Source organism: Colletes latitarsis, chromosome 11 (genome assembly GCF_051014445.1).
Source record: "Colletes latitarsis isolate SP2378_abdomen chromosome 11, iyColLati1, whole genome shotgun sequence".
Taxonomy (NCBI): domain Eukaryota; kingdom Metazoa; phylum Arthropoda; class Insecta; order Hymenoptera; family Colletidae; genus Colletes; species Colletes latitarsis.
The window spans coordinates 17,562,038-17,586,709 of NC_135144.1; the positions used below are offsets into that span (position 1 = coordinate 17,562,038).

At 36.8% G+C, this 24,672-nt stretch overlaps 3 protein-coding genes across 8 annotated transcripts; 2 read left to right on the forward strand and 1 right to left on the reverse strand.

The window, feature by feature from the left end:
- Positions 1–61: 61 nt before the first annotated feature.
- On the reverse strand, positions 62–8,752 carry Pi3k92e (phosphatidylinositol 3-kinase 92E). 2 transcript variants are annotated; one of them, XM_076777053.1, is made up of 11 exons: positions 8,736–8,752; positions 8,112–8,675; positions 7,549–8,007; positions 3,697–4,128; positions 3,149–3,579; positions 2,774–3,067; positions 2,400–2,678; positions 2,051–2,323; positions 1,635–1,949; positions 1,052–1,514; positions 62–869 (listed from the first exon to the last, which is right to left on the reverse strand). In XM_076777053.1, exons 2-11 carry the CDS (start codon positions 8,253–8,255, stop codon positions 738–740), a joined length of 3,222 nt encoding a protein of 1,073 aa, XP_076633168.1. In that variant the 5' UTR covers positions 8,256–8,675; positions 8,736–8,752; the 3' UTR covers positions 62–737. The 2 variants fall into 2 exon arrangements, with proteins under 2 accessions (XP_076633168.1, XP_076633166.1); XM_076777051.1 differs by lacking the exon at positions 8,736–8,752 and having other exon boundaries at positions 8,112–8,704.
- Positions 5,125–7,534, forward strand: Spindly (spindle apparatus coiled-coil protein 1 spindly). Its single transcript, XM_076777054.1, has 6 exons — positions 5,125–5,757; positions 5,826–6,126; positions 6,220–6,340; positions 6,404–6,713; positions 6,787–6,943; positions 7,012–7,534. The coding sequence occupies exons 1-6, from the start codon at positions 5,504–5,506 to the stop codon at positions 7,237–7,239; spliced, it is 1,371 nt and encodes a 456-aa protein (XP_076633169.1). The 5' UTR covers positions 5,125–5,503; the 3' UTR covers positions 7,240–7,534.
- Positions 8,753–9,603: 851 nt separating the features above from the next.
- Positions 9,604–24,002, forward strand: Nup98-96 (nuclear pore complex protein Nup98-96). 5 transcript variants are annotated; one of them, XM_076778498.1, is made up of 31 exons: positions 9,604–9,880; positions 10,182–10,259; positions 10,341–10,550; positions 11,513–11,755; positions 11,853–12,056; positions 12,196–12,279; positions 12,422–12,601; positions 12,753–12,880; positions 12,974–13,172; positions 13,233–13,286; positions 15,045–15,228; positions 15,444–15,555; positions 15,627–15,767; positions 15,885–16,183; positions 16,260–16,522; positions 16,611–16,856; positions 16,961–17,214; positions 17,444–17,590; positions 18,603–18,711; positions 18,801–18,926; positions 19,006–19,188; positions 19,360–19,536; positions 19,639–19,868; positions 19,975–20,221; positions 20,369–20,506; positions 20,687–20,963; positions 21,045–21,311; positions 21,396–21,788; positions 21,871–21,968; positions 22,052–22,298; positions 22,401–24,002. In XM_076778498.1, exons 2-31 carry the CDS (start codon positions 10,229–10,231, stop codon positions 22,588–22,590), a joined length of 5,661 nt encoding a protein of 1,886 aa, XP_076634613.1. In that variant the 5' UTR covers positions 9,604–9,880; positions 10,182–10,228; the 3' UTR covers positions 22,591–24,002. The 5 variants fall into 5 exon arrangements, with proteins under 5 accessions (XP_076634613.1, XP_076634610.1, XP_076634614.1 ...); XM_076778495.1 differs by having other exon boundaries at positions 12,974–13,286; XM_076778499.1 differs by lacking the exon at positions 13,233–13,286 and having other exon boundaries at positions 12,974–13,196.
- The last annotated feature ends 670 nt before the right edge of the window (positions 24,003–24,672 follow it).

The following is a 24,672-nucleotide window of genomic DNA, read 5'->3' on the forward strand; positions in this document are numbered from 1 at the left end:
TTGTTTCAGTGCAATCTTTTAAAATTCGTCGAGAAGGAAGTGACGCAATAAAAAGAGTAGATGAAGAATAACTTCATTTATTGTTATCAATACAGTAGTATTTCAGGGTTTTGAAATTCCTAGGATTCTCTCACATTTTGTTTTCTTTTGTCAGCTTTCGAGCATCTCTGATTTCAATCGAAAGGTTTTAGGAGAGTTGCTATATCGGCACAGCCAGGACACTGCGATCATCTAATGCGGGCAACACGCCCCGAAACATTTCTAGCAAACAAACGTCCGCGTATATTCTTTTCAAGAATCCGCAATGTCGACCAATGATATGTACCGTATACGTATTTCGCTTTCGTTTTCCGTCACTGCCAAAAATGACGAAGGAATGGAGAGGAGAAGGGTAGGGGCAGGTGAAGCGAGTGTTTACGAATAATCGTGCGTGTATGCGCGCCCGTACACGTGTTTTTACCACACGACAACGAAAAAGGCAACTGCTGTTAGCGACCAATAACGACAGATCTCCATCGCGAATCAGTCTTTTTCTTTTTCTTTACTTCTTTCTTCTCATAGAAATCCCTGTCTATTCGGATTCTTATTTTATTCGTTTAAACGTGACGACGATGCAACGACGCATATTCGATCAGCGTGTTGGTTAAATTCGTTTCCGTCTTATTTTGCCCGTCTTCCGTCTTTTTGTTCTGGCTTCTTTCTTGTTGTCATTTGTATTCGATCCGATCCCACTCCATTCATGTCGTTTTATTATTTTTCGACATGTTATGGGACGCCCAGTTTAACGAAGTTTTCCACGAGTTACAGAGAGCTTCGTCAAACTTGCTTCTAAAATGCTGTTGCGCCTTGCTTTCGGACATCTCGAGTACCTAACGCCAAAGATCCAAACAATGAAGCTTTTCATCGTATCAAGAAATTTTACATAAGTATATTAACCATTTCGCTCCAAAGAATGCATGTATACGTGTTTGGAAAGTATACATTCAACCGAGATGGAAGTTACTATTTGTAAACTATAAAAAAAAAAACAAGAAAAAAGGGGTTGACGTACCAATGTGTCCCTCAAATAATTAAGATCTTTTTCCGACGATAACTCTGGTAATCCCGTTGATATCATCATAGCGAATAAAGATAATATTAGACCTCCGTGCTGGCGCAGGACAAGGAATGCTTGCTCGCAATGACTTTGGAATCGTTGGAACTCTACTGCTTGACCTTTCTTCGTTTGTCCCTTGTTAATTACATGCACGAAATCATTAGTCAACACAAATGGCACGCGTTCACGCCTGAATCCAAATTTCTCTTTAAAATGTCCAAGTATATGGCCAAAATCGACGTGAAATAGCTGGCCAGTTTTCTTCACCATAATATTGTCCGAATGTCTATCCGCAATTCCGAGAACGTACGTAGCTACGCAATAACCCGCGCAACTCAACGTGAACTCCTCGATGGCTCTGTTCAATGCCGCCTCGGTATGATTATGATCTTTCAGCCAAGCGAGCAAAGAACCTCGTCTGTATAAAATAACCGAGAAAAAGTTTAACAAAACGAAAACACGTTCTCGAACGTCAGAAAGGGAGGGGGAAAAATCCTCCGTCTATCGTGCAAAAATTGCAATTTGTTTACGATCATACCTAAATGCGGCCGTCGCCGAAAACGTGCCTTTTTCTTTTTGAATGTTCGCAATCGTTTCCGCGTTTAGAACCACTTCGATCATTCCGACTCTATTTTCCGTCGATATACAACCATAAGGATTCATGCGCAGATCTAGTCCCTCTCTCTTCCACAATTTATCCATAATTCGTAGCATTTGAAGCGTAAGCATGTCTTGTCTCAAGTCGTCCCCGTGTTTGAGAATCAAATAAATATCGTCGCCGAACGGATCGGCATTTTCGAAAACCAACCAAAGCGGTCGCATTTTACTATCCATCACTCTACATTTCTCAATTCTGCAAACCGTAATATTTACGAAAATTAACTCATCGAACGAACCAGGGTCGGAAATAACGATTAAATACTTCTCAACTGCGATTATATAGATGGAACTCACTTAATACGTTTCCATCGAAAACTTGGATCTAAGGGGTTTAAAACGTTCGAAAGTGCTTCTTGGCAGTGAGGTTCTTGAATGAACTCTTGGAAACCTTGTAGCGCTGCTTTACGATGCTCTTTTCTTTGTTTTATTAGTTCGGAAGCACATTTCAATTTACCCAGACATTCCATTTGTTTGAACAGCGATCGCATGTGTTGCTGGCTTCCTCTACAATAAGCTTCTAATATTAAACCAAACCGAACGGATACGGCGCCTACTTGCATTTCTGATCTAGAAAACGAAAAAGAAAGATCATTAAAAATCACGCGTACAAGTTTTACTGCGAGTCACTGTACGTTGCACGAACCTAAGATGCCAAAATAGAAAATGGCCGATCCTTCGATTGTTAAGGGCCCGTCTCAGCAAAAACTCCGTCAGATCACAAGATAAGTAATTTTCGTGCTTCAATGCTTGCACCAATTGCAATAAGTATAGACTTAAATCTTCGTCGCTGACGTCCATTAAACAACGCACGGCAAAACTCCGAACATTTTGATCGGCGTAAGCATAATCCAACAATTCGAGTGCTTTTTCGACAGGCAGTTTAGGCCACTGTTGCACCAACGCCGTCGCTTCAGCCACTTCTCTGTATATGTCGAAAAGTGAAAATTGGATTAAAACAGTCTTCTTTTCCTCGTTCAAACTGTTCCTTTCGGTATACCGAATTATTTATATCTTCACCTGTGATCGTTCCATTCCACGCAGTGTAACAGTTTGGCCAAAAGCGTGGGAATTTCGACAAGGCAATGATGTCTCAAAGTCCACATTATTTTTCGTTCTTGCTCGTGAAGCTCGTGCAACGGATCCCTATCCGCTAATAATCGAAGTTGTTCGAGTTGTTGAAACTTACCAACGTCCGTGTCTTGATCTGGTTCTTCTTGAATCGATCGTTCGGCGGACGATTCGCGCAACTTTCTCGCATATTCGACCATTTTCTCCGGAGTTGGATAAAGAACGGACTTGTCCTTTCCGTAACTAAATTGTTCCAATAAAAATAATATAACTCGAAGACGGAAGGAAGAAGCGAAAAGTTACGGGACATTTTACGGAACTTACTTTGGAAACGTTAACATCAAAGCAGCAGCCCTATCTATGTGAGGATTTGACACTACTGTTCCAAGGGGATGCAAGAGATCGTCGTTTTGCATATCCTCTGCGTACGTCCACGTATAAAGAGTCGTTGCTCCGGTTTTTAATTGAGACTTAAAGTCGTATATAGTTGTATTAGCCCAACATAATGGATTTATAAAAAATTCTTGTTTGGTGTCTTTAACCAATCTACGACTCTTAAGTCCTTTTGCAGTCTTACTAATCTCATATAGAACAAAGCACAGCCTAGCCATTCGTGGTATATCTCGCACCTTTATGTCAAATCTTAAAGTTTCTTTCCATTCGCAACTACCATCGGAGCTAACAACAGTTTCTTTGGTCTTCTGACTTTCGCACAGAGATTTTCCGCCGTGGAAAAGACCAGCTTGAAGCCCAATCTGAAGAACAGGAAAAGAATAATATAACAAATATACGCTACAAATGTAAGTTGAAGAATAAGAAACAAAGTTGCGCTCTTATGCACAAATTAATTATTTGGTATAGCACGTGTATACCTCGACAGTACGATGAGCAGCATCGCAGTTCAATCGTGATATCCCATTAACTATAAAAACAAATGGTTCCTCTATTTTCCAAGCGGATATATGTTTACCCTTTTTACGCAGAGTCAGCGTAGAGAATGAAGGCCTCGTACGTTGCAAAGCGTCTGCCTCCGCATTCTCTACAGTATTTTCCTGATCAATACAGACGCTACTTCTGCTTAACGTGACCAACGTAGGAGTAACATCTTTAGCTAAACAATCCTGAATGTAACTAAACTGTATTAAAGGATAATCTCCTATTAAATATTCTTCCTGTCCGCAAACCTTCAAAGTAAAATCTTCCAAGTTTCCCTCGGACATTAAAGTGTTTGCTCGTTTAGTTAAAATATTTCCTAATAACTCATATGGCGTTGCGGTATGCGATATTTGAAAAGTGAAGGCCGTCTGAAATAATGAAAATTAAATTTGATTTTCGTTCAGAAATTATACAGGGTGTTCGGCCATCCCTGGGAAAAATTTTAATGGGGGGTTCTAGAGGCCAAAATAAGACGAAAATCAAGAATACCAATTTGTTGATGGAGGCATCGTTAAAAAGTTATTAACAATTAAATTCAAAAATTTCAAATCGTTCTGGAAAAATTATTTTCAGTTGTGGGAGTCAATTACAATCATTTTTGGTGAACAGACATACCCATGAAATCCTACCCACTTTTTAGAAAAAAATTCGAGAAGGTGGGGGAATTTTTCGACGAAAAAAAAATTTTTCAAATCATTCTAAAAAAATTATTTTTAGTTGCAGGAGTCAATTGCAAGTATTTTTGGTCAACAGACATACCCCCGAAATCCTATCCACTTTCTAGAAAAAAATTCGAGAAGGTGTGAAATTTTTCGACGGGAAAAAAAAAATTTCAAATCGTTTTGGAAAAATTATTTTCGGTTGCGGGGGTCAATTACAATCATTTTTGGTGAATAAACATACCCCCAAAATCTTGCGCATTTTCGAGAAAAAAATTCAGTTCAGGCGGAACTTTAAATGTTAATAACTTTTCAAGGAAGCCTCCATTAACAAATTGATATTCTTGATTTTCGTCTTATTTTGGCTTCTAGAATCCCCCATTAAAATTTTTCCCAGGGGTGGTCGAACACCCTGTATTATTTCTTTCTTTCATTTCTTTATTCAACAATATAGTAATGTATGGTTCATTTCCCACAATTCATCCTTTTCTCCTCCCCCTAATAATTATTGTAACAATATAGTATAATTAATTATATAATTATTATAATTATGCGTGCAGGGCAAAATGTGTATTGGGTCCCAAATTTTCGAAAAGTTAACAGTGCATTGCTGTAGTGTTAAACACCTCGTCGGTCCCTAGGCATCGATCTACATTTTGTTTAAGTAACGTCGATCCCTAGGAACCAACAGTATTAAATTTAAAGAATAATACTAAAACATATCTTTACATTCTTTTAATGGATTTTATTGAAATGTTTTAAATAAAAATGTATTGATACGTCGTCTAAAGGGAAAGTGAAAGAAAATTAGCTCGGCGTTTAGCCGTAGCGTGTTAGTGGGGGAATCAGCGGGTTAGTATAGAACTTATGTGACTCTAGGCGGAAAAGAAATTCCCCATCACTGTCGAACGTTATGTTTGCCAAATATTTGTTTTTTTTCCCGCCGATTTTTTGTCCTTTTAACAAGAGAGGGAAAACTGGTAACGGAAGAAAAGTTATCGTCTGAGAATATATATGAATGAAGTCGTACTTTAGGATTTCAAGTGAAATCTTAAGATTCTAAAGTGAAACATAACCTTTGAAAATGTCGACGCCACAGTTTGTCAAACAGGAAATTAACGAAGAATACACCGAAGATACCGAAGGAATCAGTGAGCGTTATCGTCTATTAAAAGTTGAATACGAAGAATGTCGTCAAGAAATACACGACTTGAAACGGAAACTGGAATTAAACGAAACAATGCTACGCGACGTTCAAGAAATAAACGAAACGCTCGAAAGTTCTCTTGACCGACAAATCTCGGAAAAAGAAAAGTTTATCTTTGAAGTGGAAGAAAAGTAAATTGCTTTCTGAGAAACACCTGTTAGCCTTCTTTAACAACTTTCTTCTTTGTTTTCCTTTCCAGACACCGTGATGCCATTAAAGAATACGAAAATATTATTTCGAGTCTTGAATCAAATTTAACGAATCAGACGACAGAAATTGAGAAACTGCACCAGAACATTAACAGATTCAAAGAAATTGAATGCGAAACGATTGTAGACGATCTGAAGAATATTTCTCTTGAAACGGAGAATGCCTCTCTTAAGAATCATGTTGAGAAACTTACAGTGCTGTTGCACGAAGAGGAAAAAAAATCCAAACATTTGGAAGAAATGATTAATGATTTGAAAGCACAATACGATGAATTACAGCGTATCTTTCAAGTAAGGAACCAGTCAGTGACATTTTAATTTTAAAAAATATTAGTATTTTTAACAGCACAATGGATAAAAATATGAAATGTATTGTACGAACAGGATGTTAAAGAACAATTAACGGAAAAAAGCAAAGCTTTGGAACACGCTCGTGAAGAACTTGTGCTGAAACGAGCAGCAGCAGAGTCCACTGAAATTTATCCTACACATAATTCATGTAAAGGCGAGTATAAACAAATAATTTGATTCGTTAATTTTTTTCGAGATTTAACGTTTTTGCTCATAGGCAATTCACTTTTCGCGGAAGTGGAAGATCGTCGACAAAATGTAATGAGCAAAATGAAAACGTTACATGAAAAGTATATACAAATAAAACGTATGTGTATGTCACAAGTAGCAGAAATTAAAGTGCTAAGAACAAAACAAGTTTCAGCATTTAGAAAATGGGAAACCGATACAGATCATATCCTGACTGAGAAAGACGAGTTGATTGAAAAATATAAAAACAGGGTATTAGACCTTGAGAGCAAGTTAAAATTTGAGATCAAGAAAAATGATGATGCAAAACACCTGAATTGTAACGACGCGTCTTTTACGTAAGACTAATGTCGATTTTTTAAGTATCGCAACATTCGTTGGTACTTTTACAAGTTTTCTTTGAAATTGTAGGTACTTGCAATCGTTACTGGATTCTAAAAAAAAGGAGTCAAACGACCTTCGTATAAAGATTGAAGATCTTTCTATGCAATTATTAATACAAGAAGAAGCAAAACTGAATATTGCCAAACAACTGCAATACTGGCGATATAAAGTCTCCTCTTTAGAGGTGATTATCTTTTGTTATGAAATTCGCATCTGTAAAGGTAACTTCGAACCAGTGGTTTCATTTTTTAGGGTCGAGTGTGTTTTCTACAATCCGAACTAAAATTAGGCAGCAGTGACAATGCAGAATGTAAGATTCTCTTGAAAGAATTTGAGGACTTAATGCATTTGCAGAACAATGATAGAGCCGACGAACCTGAATCGAAACAACCCGAAAATTATAACCAATTACCAGTATTAACTTCTGAAACGGTGAATAAATTGCTTAAGAACGAAGCAGATCAAACAAAGCACAAATAAAAAAATAATGACACTGATATGAAAGAATATAAAATCACTACAATAAAGGAATCACGTGGATTTGAACATGCCAGAGACGGTAACAGTGATAAGAAAAAATGTTCTAAAAAGAATACAAACAAGGACTGGATCCTGTTATTGCTTGATTTTGATAATTAGCAACAATCGTTCGCGATATTGAACACTCGATTATGATTAGATCTTTGAAGTTTTATATGTACAGTTATAGCTATTAGTATTTACAGATATTTTTACTACTTTGTATATGAAAATAAAAGTATTAATGAATTAATATACCTACGATCTTACCTCCGTGTTTTCAAATTTTGTAACAAGAACAATATTTCCGTCTTTCAATCGACATTCGATATTTTTTGGTATTGCAGCGGTTGGTGCTAATCTTGTAGGAAATTGAGAACGTACTATATCTGTCCAAGATTTCTTCCGCCTCGGCATTGCAACCTCGTCTCCCAATACTCGCATTTTCCATCTAAAATCGTTCACTTCTGAATTCTTTAATGCTGCGAACTCGTGCAATCCTTTCCCAATTAGAAGACCAATTTGAGAATCAAGATTCCTATCACTTTTAACACCCTCTCGCTCTATAACTTTAAGCAAAGAACAAAACGGTTTTATGTCGCATAAGCGTCTGGTTTCGTCTCGTAATTCCTCTGCCTCTGCATTGGAATTGATGCAAGAAAATACATAGGACGGAGCATCTTTTAACGTGCCATGCAGGGGATATTTACTGGCCTCGTCCCACAGATCCTATGTATAAGTTTGCTCTGTTAATGCAACTCAGAATTATCTTTCTTCGTGTCGATTAAGAAACGTATCATTACCATTATCATATATCGTTACATGCAACTCACCTCTTTTATTTCGGCCAAAGTAATGTTACGATTAGTTTCGAATGGTATGACAACCCCATTTGGCATTAAACAAGTCAATTCAACAACTTCTGTGGGTGACTTTGCCCAAAAATTGTACGTATACGCACTTGGTATATGTACCATGATGCTGGGTATTATTTTTCAGTAAAATATACAAAAATTTAATGAAACACAAAAAGTAATTGGCCAAGTATAATCAATTCGAAAAAGGAAAACAAAATGCATTGTCCAAGTCGCATAGCGACCGAAGGTATTTTTCCTCCTTTAAGCAATGTTTCTCCATTGGAACGATTGATAAATAGTCGCACGATAAATCTTCGTGTTTTACCAAATTTTTTTCCACATTTTTCCGTTCGTACACATAACTTCAAATTTCCTCCAAACTTTATAAGCTTTTAGATTCCGACTAACTAGTTAACTTCCTTACTAACTATTTCGCTTCGATCAAAATCATAGATCTTTTCATCGATGTCTTTAATACAATGCAAAAGCGTAACTTTGTTTGCTTCGAATCGTGAATGAAATCCATACGATCGTTTCCCTCTATGTGTGATAACAGAACTAGTCAGCCATTATTTCTACCAACAAATGCATTCTACCTACCTATCTATTGTCCGTTCAACTTAAAGATAGAGTCGAGTAAACAGAATCACGTGACCACGATAGGAATTTATTAACAGGGTGATATTCGCCTAATAAATATTTATATATGCGCCATGTATTATATTGTACTTTATGCACGCGTGTACGATTCTTACTATTTCTAACAATTTTTAAATACTACAATTAATTTCTCGACAGTTTGCCGCGTTTTTTTGTTTTGTAACATTGTACGGTGAAATTACTATACAACGTACCCCCGATCATCAAAATTGGTGAAAATAACAAATAGAAAATTTTTATTCGTAAACTAGCTTTCGCATACGGATTTGCTTGCCAGGATGTTGGTTTACAAAAATTTCCTCTAATTCATGAATTAGAATTTTTTTTTAATAAAAACATTTTAGGTATACAAATACAAATGTTACATTAACTGTACAACTTACAGATTGTATATTAAAATTTAAGCAGAACAAATTTTTGTGAAGGTAGCTGTAGATAACAAGGCCGACCTTATTTGCCTATTTAATCCATAACATTTTCGTTTGTATGTAATTCTTTGTTTAACTTTTGATTTTCCTGCCTTAACAGCACATAAACGGCATTTTTAATAATAATTATTAATTTAAGAAAATGACATAGAAACGTGCAATTGTGTGAACAATTAACTTTTAAATAATAGATTTATTTAGTAATACATTTGCCCAAGTCGAAAGAGATTGCTTTCCATAAACGGAATACTAAAATTATTGAACAAGCGATGAATTAGCCAATTAGAATTGAGGACAATCTTCAAACGATCTAACTAGGGTCCCCTACATTTCATTTTTAGAAAAAAAACATATGACAGCACCGCCAGAGTATCGATCGACTTTCGAGAGTTACGATCTTACTACGTATGTTGCGTATGTGATTCGTGTGGTAGCTAAGTATCGAGTGTAATCGGAAATTACTATTTTAATCACTCGGACCGATAAATCGACGTTTCTTCGTATTATTTTATTTGTCAAAATTCGTTGGTACACGCGATCAAAATTTTCATTTACGCGGTTGCCTTTGCCAAGTAATTATTTTCTATCGGAGTAAATTTCGCAAGGTGCGAAGTTCGTTAAGAACTGTTTCGACAAGGATGCAACGAACGACCACAGGTATGTTTTCAAATATATTGACAACAATGTCATTCGTAATTATAATGAATATCGGTGCGCGGATGACCGTTTAATCGTCGTTATAATCGTGTTGTCGCTCTAAAAAGTAACGACCTACATTATTGCGTACGCGTAGCGTGCGTTTTTGCGTCTTACTTCTTCTCGATTTGAGGTTGCGAATAATCAGAAACACGAGGATATTAGAAGCTCGTTTACTGTTTACAGCATTGGTTTTTATTGCAAAGAAGTAACGAGTAAGCTGCAGGAATGAATTCTCTTTTATTTAATATTCATATTTTAGGTGGTATTAAGTATTGAAAGTAAATAGGAGCCATCTAAACGTTAAACATGTTTGGGCAAACGGGAAATACATCGTTCGGTAAGCAAATAAAATTATTTCTCCTTTTCCTTCTGTTTTATATATTTTACCATCGTATTTAATAACTGTATTCCGTTTTAGCCGGTTTCAATAATGCGACACAAACCAGTCCATTTGGGCAGTCAGCGTTTGGTAAAGCGATAGCTACAACGAGTTTTGGCAGTGGCGCAACACCAGTCTTCGGTAGTACTAATACTTCTCTCTTTAGTTCAAAGCCAACAGGCTCTACCACGGGTGGCTTGTTCGGCAATACTACAACACCACCTGCATTTACTCAGCCATCTTTTGGAGGTAGCTAGCGATTCATCGACTGTTTTTTTTTGGATACAAATTTGTAGAGTCTGTTCCCATGAATGCTTGATATGCATGTACTTCGATGTTTAGTCAAATTCTTGACTGTTCATTCACAAAATTAACATAGTTCAAAGAATTGTTAATATGGTCAAAATAGAGAATGATTGGGATTTGTTGTATTCGCTACAATTTACTACTTGATTGAATTCTTTAAATGACCAAGGATGACAAATGCCAACCAACGTTCAAGTATAATCATAGTATCTACCAGTTATTTTTTTAAACAGGTGGTTAAAGCTGTGAGGACAGTTTTACTCATAGAGCAATGATTTCCAAATTTATCAAAAGATACCTCCCTACAAAAATTCTGTATCTCAGATACGCGATAGGTTCGAAATGATACAAGAAAAACACTCGTACAGTCGTTAAACTCTATCATCCAATATATCCATAGAAAGTCTTCAATGTGTATCTAATACATACATGTACGTGTACGCACATATAGTTAATATGTATGTGTTAAAATTTCCGACTATTTAATACACAGATACACGGGTTATCGAAGTATACGTATATTTGTCTGTGTTGAGCGTTAATCGAGTAAGGAATAGCAAATGAAATTTTATTCATCATTCGTGCATTTGTCACGATGTTGAAGGAAGTTACAATGATTCATACGATGCGCTATATCCGAACACTTGATTTTATGTCAGTCGTATGAAGAAAATATTGCGCAATATTACGAAATATTACAAACGCCGTTTGCTCGTATGTGTTAATACCCGTGTATCCGCTGATTTTAATACAGACATATAAACAACACGTGTACATGAGTATTTTAGATACACGTGAAACGGAGATCTCTAATAGAAAGAAACGTTTAAGTTATTTACTTTGGAAAACGCTATTCTAAAGGGACAACACATATATGAATACACTTTCTTCTATTTTTTCCGCAGGTTTTGGAACAACCAATACAAATACCAATCTATTTGGCAATCAACAAACTCCAAGTACAAGTCTGTTTGGTACAAATGCAGCAACTTCAGCTTTTGGACAGTCAAACAAGCCGGCTGGATTTAGCTTTGGCACAACATCTGGACCAAATTTATTTGGGCAACCGCAACAACCGACTCAACAGACCACCCCTTTTGGACAAACCAATACCACTGGAAATACAAATTTGTTTGGCACGACGCCGGGTAAATATTCTTTTACGCAATAATTTTCATTATCGTCGTACAGTTGAAAAAGAAACTGTACGCTTTATTGATTTCTTTTCTCTTCTCTTTGCGTAAGGATTCGGCAATACAAATGTCGCCACCACGAGTGTTACCGGCACTGTCGTTAAATTTACTCCCACCATCACTACGGATTCTATGTCGAAGAATGGTATATCTCATAGCATATCAGCAAGACACTATTGCATCGCATCGATGAAAGAGTACGAATCGAAATCGTACGAAGAATTACGGTTCGAGGATTATTCCGTGGGACGAAAAGGTAATATACGTGAATGATAAACCGTAGAGAATTTTTCTCGGAATAACCGAGAACGTTTGGGACTCTCCTGTGTGTAGATTCTATTCTTCTAGATTTCTATTCACTCATGTACGTTGTTCTTTTCTTTTTAATTGTTTAGGATCCAGTACAGGAATTTTTGGTTCACCTGCGCAACCTTCACCTTTCGGCAATGCAGGGGCAGGTACTAATACTGCAACGACGGGTAAACTACTCTAATACAAATTAGTTATTACGTATTCGTGAGATTATTCTTAAATGATTTAAAATTTTGAATTGTGCAAAGTACGATATATTTGTATATTGTTTCTCTGTTTTATAATGCTTTCGTTTAAAACTTCTATTAGGTTTCGGTGGAATAAGTGGCGGTTTTGGAACGACCACTCAATCTGGGTCAAGCGGTTTGTTTGGAAAGCCAATGACAAGCTTCGGAACACCATCGACGACAACTACGAATAGTTTTGCTTTCAATTCTGCTCCGAGCACAAGTCTGTTCGGTAGTAATACACAGGCCAAACCCTTTGGTAGTAAGTATTACATTTTTTAAATATTCGTTGTAAGTGACGAGTAAAAGAAAAATGAATTCTTTTTGTTCGTCAAATAAAAGTATTCGTTTAAGTTTCCGTACTATACATTGGTTGTTTACTTTGAGAAAGTACAAATAATCTTTATCTACAGCAGCGGCACCGACACCACTCTTTGCAACCAGCAATACTAACCAGACGGCCGGTACGAGTTTTGGTGGCATTAATACAGCTCAGAACACTGGCTTCGGGTCTACGTTTGGATCAACGCAACCAAACCAGGTAGTGTAAAAATAAATAAGAATAATAAGGGCTATATGTTAATGTATATTGAATTTACATACAACATTAAGGTATTTATTTATTTATTTACAGAATATTGGTTTATTTAATCAGAACAAATCGGCTTTCAATCCACCGCCTACGTCATCCAGTACTGGTTTCACCAGCTTTGGTCAAACACCCGCTAGCAATACAGGCACAACCTTGTTTGGTGCTAAACCTACTGGAACTGCAGGTTTTGGAGCACCCACTTTCGGTTCGACTACGGCATCGACTTTTGGAGCCACAACAGGTTTCACTCCTGGTCAAAACTCTGGTACTTCATTGTTTAATACATGTTTTAAACCTGCAGGACAGACGTCTGGATTCTCTTTTGGTTCTGCTTCTGCGCCTTCCACTGGACTGGGTAAATTGTTTATATACTTCCAGTCAGTCTCGTACGTATTCAAACCCTCACTGTTTACAGTAATGCGTGGTTAACTTGACGCGATTCAACTTCCTTTCCAAATCCTTTTCACTCAACGTCCCAAGCTGAACATAACCTAACATGAAAGTAAAGAAAATTGGTAAAACGAAAGGAAGCGAGACTTACTATGTTCATTTTGCTTCCTCCTTTTACAACTTATTCTTTGTTAAATAATGTTCGGGTTCACTTCTATCATATATGCTATCCTGCACGCGTAACTTTCCCTGTTGGACCGCAAATCTTAGAAAAGTTAATCATACATTACTGTATAAAAGAAGTTTGTTGAAATTAAGTACTATATTTAAGATTTTGCAATCAGTTTTTTTATTATAAGTGGACATATGCACTTACTGGCAAAAGTTAAGAAATAATTTTTATATATATTTTCTGAGATACATAGATTGGAACTGAAACTAGTATGGAAATATAATATCACAAAAATCAATAAAGAATGTTTTTCTTCGCATATAATTGTATAAAGATTATAATTTATATTGAATTAAAGAAGTTACATACAGTTTTAACAAAAACAACGTTGGGTAAATGTCCGTAATTTTCGTGATAGTCTACTAAAATGTCGAGTAATCCTTGGATTTTATGGCTGCATAACAGTGGAAACAACAAAGTATGAAAGTAGACTGACGAAATATTAAAAAATTAGTATAACGTAATGAAGCTATTGTAAATGGCAGTACGAATACCTTCGCGGACTGTTATGTGCTATGTAGATTAAAATTAATATGTTTTTGTTGCTAATTACTGAATTTTGTTAAAATTTAGTATAAGTAAACATTATATGTATATCTATTTATAATATAAAAATTGATTGCAAAATATTATGCGCTTAATTTCAAGAAATTTCTTTTAAAAATAGTCAGAGGCACGAATACCCGTGAAACTAACTGTATTTATACGGTAAAACCTCGATTTATTGAATTAATTGGGGGACAGAGCTTGTTCGTTAAATTCGAATGTCCGTAAAGTAGTGTCACACAATCTGTTTTTACATTAAAAATTGCTAAACATAGCGTAGATATAGTATCAGGCGTTATGAATTGTTTAAAGATAAATTATTTGCAAATTTTATGTTTTTTTTAACAACAAAGAAACTGGTAATTATTTAGAAAATGGGTCACCTCGCCGATTTTGGTATAAATAAAAGTAGAGAATCTTATGTACCTGTACTTAATCAAGATTATTCACTGTTCACTGTATAAGAAAAAAATTGTTCAGAATTACGTTCCCGATTCCATATTTCACAATCATTGAAATCGGCGTGGTGGCCTATTATCTAAATAATTACCAAAACCATATTTGTTTTATTCAGAAGCAGAATCATTTATTTTAAATATTTCATGTTTATTTTAATATGTTATGACACTGACACCGCTTACTGTGGAGGCGTTAGGTGAAGGTGACACAGTCTTCAAGAAATTATCTAGTTTTTAAGTAACATAGGGAATAATTGAACGTCGTGTAACTTGTGGATAAAAGGACCAGTAAAATTTTGTCCGTTAAATACGAAATCTGTTAAATCGAGATTTTATTGTACTTAACGATTACAATCATTTTCTTTTACGTCGTTGTTTTCCAAAACGTTCCCAGTAGTTATAACTATAACAGTAGAAGTTGACAAGATCGTAGTATATTATAACAATGTTCGATGCAATGCTAAGTATATGTACATTTATTTCGTAGGTACGAATACGGGTTTGACATTGGGCAGCGGTTCTACTTTATTTGGCCAGCAAAAACCAGTTAGTTTGTTTGGCAATACTGGAGCCAACACAGCATTCAATTCATCGGTATCCTTCGGATCTTCAAGTTTTGGAAACAATTCGAATGTGGGAACTGGTATTGGAATGGGGTTACTGGGTGCCGGGTAATGTCCAATTCTTTCTTTGTCTTTTATTTTCGATTAGCCGTAACGTGTACTTAATTCTTAACTACTCAGTAAGACTCAAATTAATCCTATTTTTACAGTAGTCTCTACGAGCGTATGTTATTGTTTACGCTACGGAACTTATTTGCGCGATTCTTTTTCTGTGGACAATCTTATAATTTTTATTCATATTTCACTTCTTCCTTGTTTCAAAGTGCTATGAACAATCAAATGAAGAGCACGGGTACAGTACCGGTTCATCAACAAATTCTGGCATTGGTGTCCGCGCCGTTTGGCGATTCGCCGTTGTTGAAGAACCTTTTACCGGTAAATACTGTTCGATGCAAATAGAGAAATAAAGTTTTTCATGTTGTACGATGTGCATGGTATCTTTTCAGGCATCCGGCAAAACGGAAGAGCTGTTGAAACCTGCGAACGCACCTTCTAAGATATTAAACGGTCCACAGTACAAGGTCACGGCAGATAGTAAATCTCCGAAAATCAAAACTAAAGTGGTAACTCCTGCTCAATTATCAAAGGTAAGCGAGATATTCCGGGTGGTAATGCATCATGTTCTGATCGACAAAGCTTGATCGAGAAGAAAATAATATTTTTTGGATTGTAAATTGTTGCAAATGTATCGTAAATGTTTGTAGAAGTCGATGTTCGAAGGTTTGGAAGAAGAGGATCCGCTTTCGGAAGCGTTCCAACCTCGTCCAAACGCGAAACGTTTGGTGTTACGTCCGAAGTCTATAACCAATTCGATGATAATGTCACCGGCAGAGAATTCACAACCTGCAGGGAAAAATGTGCAATCCCCTGACAAAGGGGAGGAAAGAACTAATGGAGCAGATTCATACGTCGAGAATACATCTGTCGAAGCCGTTGATAAAGAAAATCATAGTCAAGATAATAATCGGCAATTAGCAAACGATCGAAGATCATCTACGTCTTGGTAGGTTTATTGCTCTTTACGTCAAGGCATGTCAAATTTATTTTATGTGCACTCGGTGCGTACATATGTATTGTAGGTTGAAATCGAGCCTTCCGCGAAACGCAACTACAAATCATTCGAACGATGAATCATTTGAGCAGCGTTCGCAGTTTTCTGAGATAAACGCGTCCATCGAGGAAGTGGTGAACAATACTATCACTGAATTGCGTCCATACTCAAATGGTAATCCATCAAATCAAGTACACTCGGAGGTCAACAATTCCGGGGATACGTCTTTGAAGAACAACTCTCTCGCTGATAAATCGTGCACGGATAATACACTCCAAAATACCGATACGAGTATGAAATAACAATTATCAGACAAAATGTCCAAGTTGCTACACCGAGCTTCGACAATTCTCACCTTGTTTCTTTTAATTTTCTGTAGATTCGAGCCAAGAACTGGACGATAGTTCATTTTGGGCGCTACAAAATTCCAACTGGAAAATGAATGCGGCGAAAGTGACACTGAAACGCGTGGGTTATTACACAATTCCGGCACTTGATAAGCTGGAGGATTATGTTTGCGGGGAAACCTGCGTCGTGCCGAATTTCACAGTTGGTCGCGAGGGTTATGGAAACGTATATTTTCCTGATTCCTTTGATATTTACGGTCTCAATTTAGACGAAATCGGTGAGTTTCAGAACTTTATTTTCTATTCTTTTATAATATCGAAGAGTTTAGATATTATATAAAAATATAGAGGGAAAGATTGATAAGAAAATTGTGCGTTGCAGTACATTTTCGTCACAAAGAAGTTATCATTTATCCGGATGATGAGAAAAAACCACCAGTTGGTCAAGGATTAAATCGTAAAGCACAAGTTACACTAGATCGAGTATGGCCGCATGACAAGACTCTGCATAAAACAATAACTAGCCCTCTTCGTTTGGCTGCGATGAAATATGAAGAGAAGTTACGAAGAGTATCCGCAAAACACGATACTAAATTTCTCGAGTACCGACCCGAGACCGGTTCGTGGGTCTTCAAGGTAATCGCAAGAGATTAATTTTTACTAAAATGTGCACGGTTAACTTTTTACGATTTGTCTTTCCCAATCCCTTCCACTCAACGTCTTCAGCTCAACGAAACTTGACTCGGCAGAAAAGGAGAGTGTCTTTCATTGTTGGGTCCCAAATCTTGTACGAGTTAACCGTGCGTTACTGTACTTTATTTTTATAGTAATCTTTTTTTACCGAGATTCTATGCCCTTGTTTCAGGTTGATCATTTCTCCAAATACGGCTTAAGTGATTCGGACGAAGACGACAGCAACAATGCGAGTACGGTCAACGATCCAAAGAGACTGAAGCTGTCCGCAGCAGCACAACAGAAATCTGCGCACAAGTTGGATCAATCTAAAGTTCCTGTAAGGTTTCCACGATTGCTTACAGTGAATTCTGTCAAAGTGTTACTAACCCGGAACTAGGTAGTGACACTATGACAGAGAGGTATATGAAATTTAATCCAAAGTGGTTATGATAATTATTGCAAAATTTGTATATATTGGGAACAAGAGTTGGAACAGTAAGAGTGATTAAGAAACGGTGAAAATAGAGCTAGGTACAACTGATCTATTGACTGCAGTGCATCGAAGCTGAAAATTGATCGTTGTATGCTACGTAGTGATTAAAAGAAGCGAGAATGGTGTGTAAAAGAGTAAAATTGTTAGTGGTTTCTTAACTCTTTCGATACTAATGGTGAACTATGGTAAAAATAATTCTTTTCCCGGGCTATTATAAATCTTGTGTTTACAGACTTCGCAGACAAGAATTTACTTTTTCATACCAAATACGGTGTTAGCAGTCAAAAGATTAATACTTGATCATTGGATGTTTTATACATATACGATAACGATCGCGGATTGTTTTATCACATTTTTGTCTTCTAGTTATATATTATTTGACTAATTGAAAATCATTAAAGTTTAACATTTTCGATATTATTTACGCTGTAAGAACCTTATCGGTCCGATTAAAGTAGATTTACAATAATAAAGTAAAACAATACAAGAGTTGTACTTTTCTATTTCGGTAAATCATTAGTTACCCGAACAGCGTTGATTATTAACCTTTTAGCCACCTTATTAACCTTAGACGATGATTTCAATTGTCGCGAATAATTGGTTTTCGTAATTACAAACACTTAATTGCCAATTATAATTAAAAATTGATGATTATAGTTGTAATTGTCGACTCAGTTGCACGTACTTCGAGCCAGCAGTTTCAAAAACTGATGTGGACAACTTTGCGACGCTATGCCAATGAAAATTCGTGATACTTTGTCAGGATTCATTGTATTTCAAGACGTGACAGTCTAGTCCCGTGTCTTTGTCTTATCCAAGCACTATTACAAGCATTATTTTTCTGATTCTTTGTTAGAACGGGAAGGTTGCCACCGTAAACAATGATACAACGAACGATTCGAAAATGAAGAACAACAAATTTGATGTTGTCACGCGTGCGATAACTCGCCGAAATTCTGGTACAGGTAAAAGAAAAAAAAAAAAGATAATAGACGATCTTGAAGACTTAAGTCCGGTTCGATTGACTCTCTTTCGATAAATATGCTTGTTTCAGTATTACCGGTAAGCCCAACCGGCGAAACTGCTCGTGTCGCGGGTACAGACAGTCATAAGTTGCAACTTATGAAGGCCAATTTCTTCGACGGTAGCGACGAGGAAATGAACGAAGTTTATGAACGACGTACGACGAACTGTCCTTCTTTCTTTTATTTTTTTTATTCGTGCATATCCTTATTTACGGCGGTGTGTTTTTATTTTAGAATCGAATCGTGTCTTGCATCTTCCTGAGCATACAAATTCTATACGATATTTTGTCGACACTGCTCAGGACTTGGACGAGAACCAAGACTACAAAACAGTTTACAATCCAACATTGCGATCGAATTTGACGATTCATCGTATACCACCCTTCGAGTACGAAGAATCGATAATTTCAAAGGCAGGTGGGTTTTTTATCGTGTCGATCATTCCCTCGCATACAAGTTTGGGTGATTTGGAACAGGTCATCCGAATAACTCGTTTGCTTTTTACAATAGAAATAGAAGCGTCGTACCAAAGTTAAGCCGTTGTACTATACACGCGTTATACAAGTTCCAAATGAATTTATTTTACAGATAGTAAATCGAAACGATCGATGGATATCGTTGCTATGAAATTGCCGATTTATGAAAAACATTTCCCGGATCCTCAAATAGTTCCAGTGACCACAATTCTTAAATGGCAGTCCGAAGTAATTCCACTTTCGAAGTCTATTATATATAAGCTTAAGTCTCGCTCTGTCGCTGATACTGGTAAGTACATGGTTACACGATTGCAACGATAATATTGTCCAACAAATAAAAGCCTTTTTCCCCGTTTTACTCCGTTAATTTGAAATATATGTTTGTGCTCAGGTATACAGATGGGAAGAATGTTTAAACCTAGCTGGGGACCTGGATTAACGCTACTCACATTGAGCACGAAAAAACAGGCGGCCGAAGTACACCTGCATAGTCCTTTCGAACGGATTTGGTCTTACATGTACGGTCGTTTGCCGGAAGACAGAACTTCCGCCGCAGTTGTCCAACGTATACAAATTTTAGGTGGTAATTGGACAAACGTAGAATGCGTTCAGACGTTCGAGGTAATTTTTACTTAAAATACTATTTTCAGACGTACTTCTGCAACGAAGATTTTCATGGGTTTTAATTGTCCGGTTTTCTTTTTATTTTTCATAAATGGTATTGAAGAAAAGTATAGAGGGTCATCTAAAAATACAATTGTCACACTGTATAATGGACCTAGAGGGAGACTGTCCAGTCTTCGATGTGGATACGGATATTAATAAGGCGAGATTGGCTTTACACTCTCATTGTAGCTTAGCCGAAGAGTTCGCGGATCAATTTGCCGTCGATAGTTTTGCTGCGTATGTTGCTAGCGTTTGGAAACTCTGTGTGGCTCTTTGGGGAACACTGCCTGATATAAACGCTTGTCCTGGTACGGGTTGTTAAACTACAATTTGACTTTTTTAATGCTTTAAATTTTACACATGACGTCCCTTGACACTTTAATGGCCGCGCGTTTCTCACGAAGATACATACACCGATGAGATATATATTCATCTTTTCGTTTATTGCGTTTCAGAAAATCCAGCAGATCATCATACTGTGATAGCGCGACGGGAAGCTATAGGGGCATGGTTGAAAAACGTCATACGAAAGACTCTCGTTTGGGATACCGCAAACATTAATAACGAAGAAAAGATACTGCTTTTACTATCTGGTGAGTATGTTACCGATTGTGTATAAATACTAGCGAACGTACATTTTTACTTACCACAATAGCGAATACAGTTTCAAACGAATAAGAAATGTTTAGAATAATTGCAAACAATTATTTATAATACGTCGTTTCTCGTTTTTTTTATTATTCCTGCTCGTCGGTGAATTGAATCGATCAAAGCATTCGAGTTAGAGGAAGCGTGCCAGGCCGCACGAGAAGTAGGGGACCATTGCTTGGCCCTACTGATGGCACAAATATGCGGCGGAATGCCTACAAAAACATTAATAAATCGACAAATTGCATTATGGCAAGATGCCGGCGCTGATGAGAGCATATCGGTGGATCGATTGAAACTTTATGCACTGTTGGCGGGTGAACCGCTGGTGTCCAGCAAACACGGTTCCATCAACGTTTGCGAGGGTTTGGATTGGAAGAGAGCACTAGCAGTTCATTTGTGGTAATCGCAATTGGTTTCGTTTTTAAAAATAATTTAGTAATACCACCCTGTACAATTGATACATATTCAATCTGTGTACAGGTATTTTTCATCCCCGGTTGCTTCGGTAAGAGACGCATTAGAACTGTACGAGGCGGCCTTCGACGAAAAGAAGACAACGGATGTTTATGCGGCTTCGCCTATGCCTGAATACAAAGGAAACGATTACGAACTCGAGCTGAATGGCGGGAAACCAATATACGATCTTTGTTTTCATCTCTTAAAATTATTTTGCACTGGAAATCACGCGTTAGGAGAACTTTTGAATCCGGCAGCGCACACATCCGATCCATTAGATTACAGACTTAGGTAACCATTTGCATTTTTTTTTACACTGTCCATACTTGGCGTACGTACGTTAAATTTTTCTAACAAAATTTCGTTCGATTGCAGTTGGCTGATGCAGCAAATACTTTCAGCTTTGGGTTACACGCATCTCTCGGGGCACGTCGCCGCTTTAACGCATGTTAACTTTGCAACGCAATTAGAAGCGCACGGACTTTGGCATTGGGCCGTATTCGTAATGTTACATTTGAAAGGAGATTCTGAGAAAAGAAAGACTGCTGTAATGAGTTTATTGGAACGTCACGTTGAAATAGACGATGACGACATTCTTGATTACAACGAAGAGGAACAACTATCGAAGGAAGGGCACGAAAAACTTTCTAAGAGAAAGCAAGAACAACACGTGAGGGAAGAACGTGAAAAATTTTTAAGGGAAGAGCTCGGTATACCTTCGATTTGGATTCATCAAGCCAAAGCTGTAAAAAGTTATGTAGCCAAAAGGTTGGTATATAGGTTACACGCGTCGATTATATTCATCGTTTAGTAAATTTCTACATTGTTCACTTTTTTTTTTTTTTACTAGATATGACAAAGCTGCTTCTTATTACATTGAAGCCGAACAATGGAATGCTGCCCACGAAATTATTATCGAATATTTAGCCGCAGACGCTATTATAAATGGTACGGACTTATTTATTTTCTACGTACTTTTATGAAAAAGGTTTTACTTGTATATCATTGTAAATTTAAAAATTCTTTCGCAGAGAATTACGAGTATCTACGTGACTTGTTGAAGCCGTTGAATCCCCCAGAGTGCAGCGGTACAATAAGTAGATGGGCATATCAAGGACAATTACTTTGGGAATATATGGATATAACTATGGACATCGAATCACTGTTACACGGTGCTGATCCTCGCGAAATAAGTTACAAATTGGAATTATTGAAACCACGATTGACAAGCCTTTGCTTAAAGATTAACCAGTTTCCCTGTCCGACTGCTAAGCATAGGTAGAACATTTTTCTTCTCGTTATTCTTATTAATATCCAGTGTTAATGAGCGATTTTTCGAGCGACAATTATGATTCATCGAACCACTGTACTTTGTTTTAGGCTTTGTCAGGCGGAAATTGCAAAGAGAACGTTGCATCTAGCTAGAAGTTTGTTGCAATCGAACGAAAGTAAATCAACAGTGATACTTCAACTGGTCTCCCAGTTGCCATTGCCGGAAGATTATGCCCAACAAGAGCTACGCCCCATCATTAATATGCGTGTGAACGAGATGATATCTCAGGCAGTGTAAGATCTTTTAGTGGAAATTCATACGATGGAGGACAGAATTCTTTTTTAATTAAATGAAATCTCCATGTATTTTTACTTTTTATAATCTTAATAGCAGCAACAATAATAATATTGGTGATAATGATAGCGTTGACAATAACGACGCTGATGATAATGGCGATGGCGACGAAAATAGTAGTATTAGTAATCGTCATGTACGGATATAAATAATAATAGCAATAATGATAATGATACTAAAACAGTATATATTTAAGATTCATAAGTCCAGTATATAAGAATGTTTGTGTTATATTGTTACGTAAGATATACTACATCAATTTTTTAAATAAATAAACGAAATCTGGAAAAAGGACAAGAAGTCCAAGTAAACAAATTTAAGAATGAAAATTCGAATATTTGAGAGCATTTTTCGTTGCTTAATGCGTAATAGGTTCTGGAGTTACACATTTTGTTACAAGAACTTTGATAATGTTATTGGACTTGATGTTCAAACAGACTTTTAAAGCCAATCGTACTTTCAATGTTTCATATTTTCGATATAGGCAGTCGTTAGCCCTTTGCAGTCATGTGTGAATCGATTCGAATCTATCAACTATTTACTTTATATTTGTTTATCTAACAACTATTTTTTCAATGTTTGTAATATAATGTGATTAAAACAAGTCAATCGTGTTTAAATTACACTGGAAAAAAAAATATTGTGCAGTATGCTTCAACCATAGACTGTAAGGAAAAACAGAGAAACATTTTATATGTGCTAAACACGAAAAAAGAAGATTGAGAATAAGATACCACACGATGGCTAATTTTAAATTATAAACAATGGTAACATATTTTTGTAAGTTATTGCTTTATTTACATTAAATATATAACTGTCAATTGGGTTTTCATTACTACAATAAGGAAGTTACATATAAGTGTTAAAGAGTTAAATTATACTTTGTATACAATCCATGTACGTACGTGTTGTACGAAAATTTGCGTTAAAGCAACGAAAGTACTAAAATCTCTTTCACTATTAACTACTTGCCGTGCGATTATAATTATAAATTCTCAAATGTATACTATTTAGTTTTATTTGAATTTGTTTATACTGGCAATGCTAAAAAAAAACAGATTTGTTTTACGAATGGTTAACCCATGAACATGGTGTGTTAATATATTGAACCAAACGACGTATGTAGCTTCATTATTGTAGAACTTGATATAAAAAAACTCACGACGAGTCAGTTTCGTCGTACGGCAACAGGGTTAAAAAGTAAATGCGCATATTGTGTTACGATCAGTGTCTGATCGGCTATGCGCCCCGAAAGCTGAAATTGAGAAGTTCGAAATGCGCTTGTACCTCTAGAAAAGAGAAACGCCTTAAGAACCCGTGAAGTCCCTGGGACTCTTAGGATCTAGAAACTTGACTTTGTGTATGAAAATATAGATGCATGTTAAATCAATGATACCGGGCTTGCGCCCCGTTACAGTTACCCCTATTATGGTGCGAGGTCGAGAGTATCTCACTCCCACTAGCCTAAACGTCTCCCTTCGTCTGACGTGTCTCTTTCGTGGGGAAAAGGGCCCCTCGATGCCCGATGCCTCTCTCTGTCCTCGCGTATCATCTCTTTTCGTTTCCATATCTTGCAACCTTCACCTCCTACCTGCTACCTCCCGCTTTTGCGTCGTCAATCTAAGTCACTCTTCCCCTAGTTCTGTTGAATCCCCAATGCCGTCTCGTTGCCGCCGTTTGTCGTCGCTACTTTCGTCGTTGCAGCAGCTACTACCACCATCGCCATTGCCGCTGTATTACCGTCGTCATACCACCATCGCCCTTTCCAACTCCATCATCTAGGTCGGGCTTTATGCGAAAGCAAACGATACACCATTAACGGTTTTCCAGAGTCGAGGAAATTTTATTTTTGAATAACGAGCAAAAACGTTGGATTCGACCGTAAACTACCTTCTCACCATGACTTTGCTCGTCCAAATATTCGTTTAAAAAACTCGCTACTAGATTTCAATTTTCGAATAAAACGCAGATAGTAGTTTACGAATCAGTCGAACATTTGTATTCCGTTATGCGCGAATAAAATTT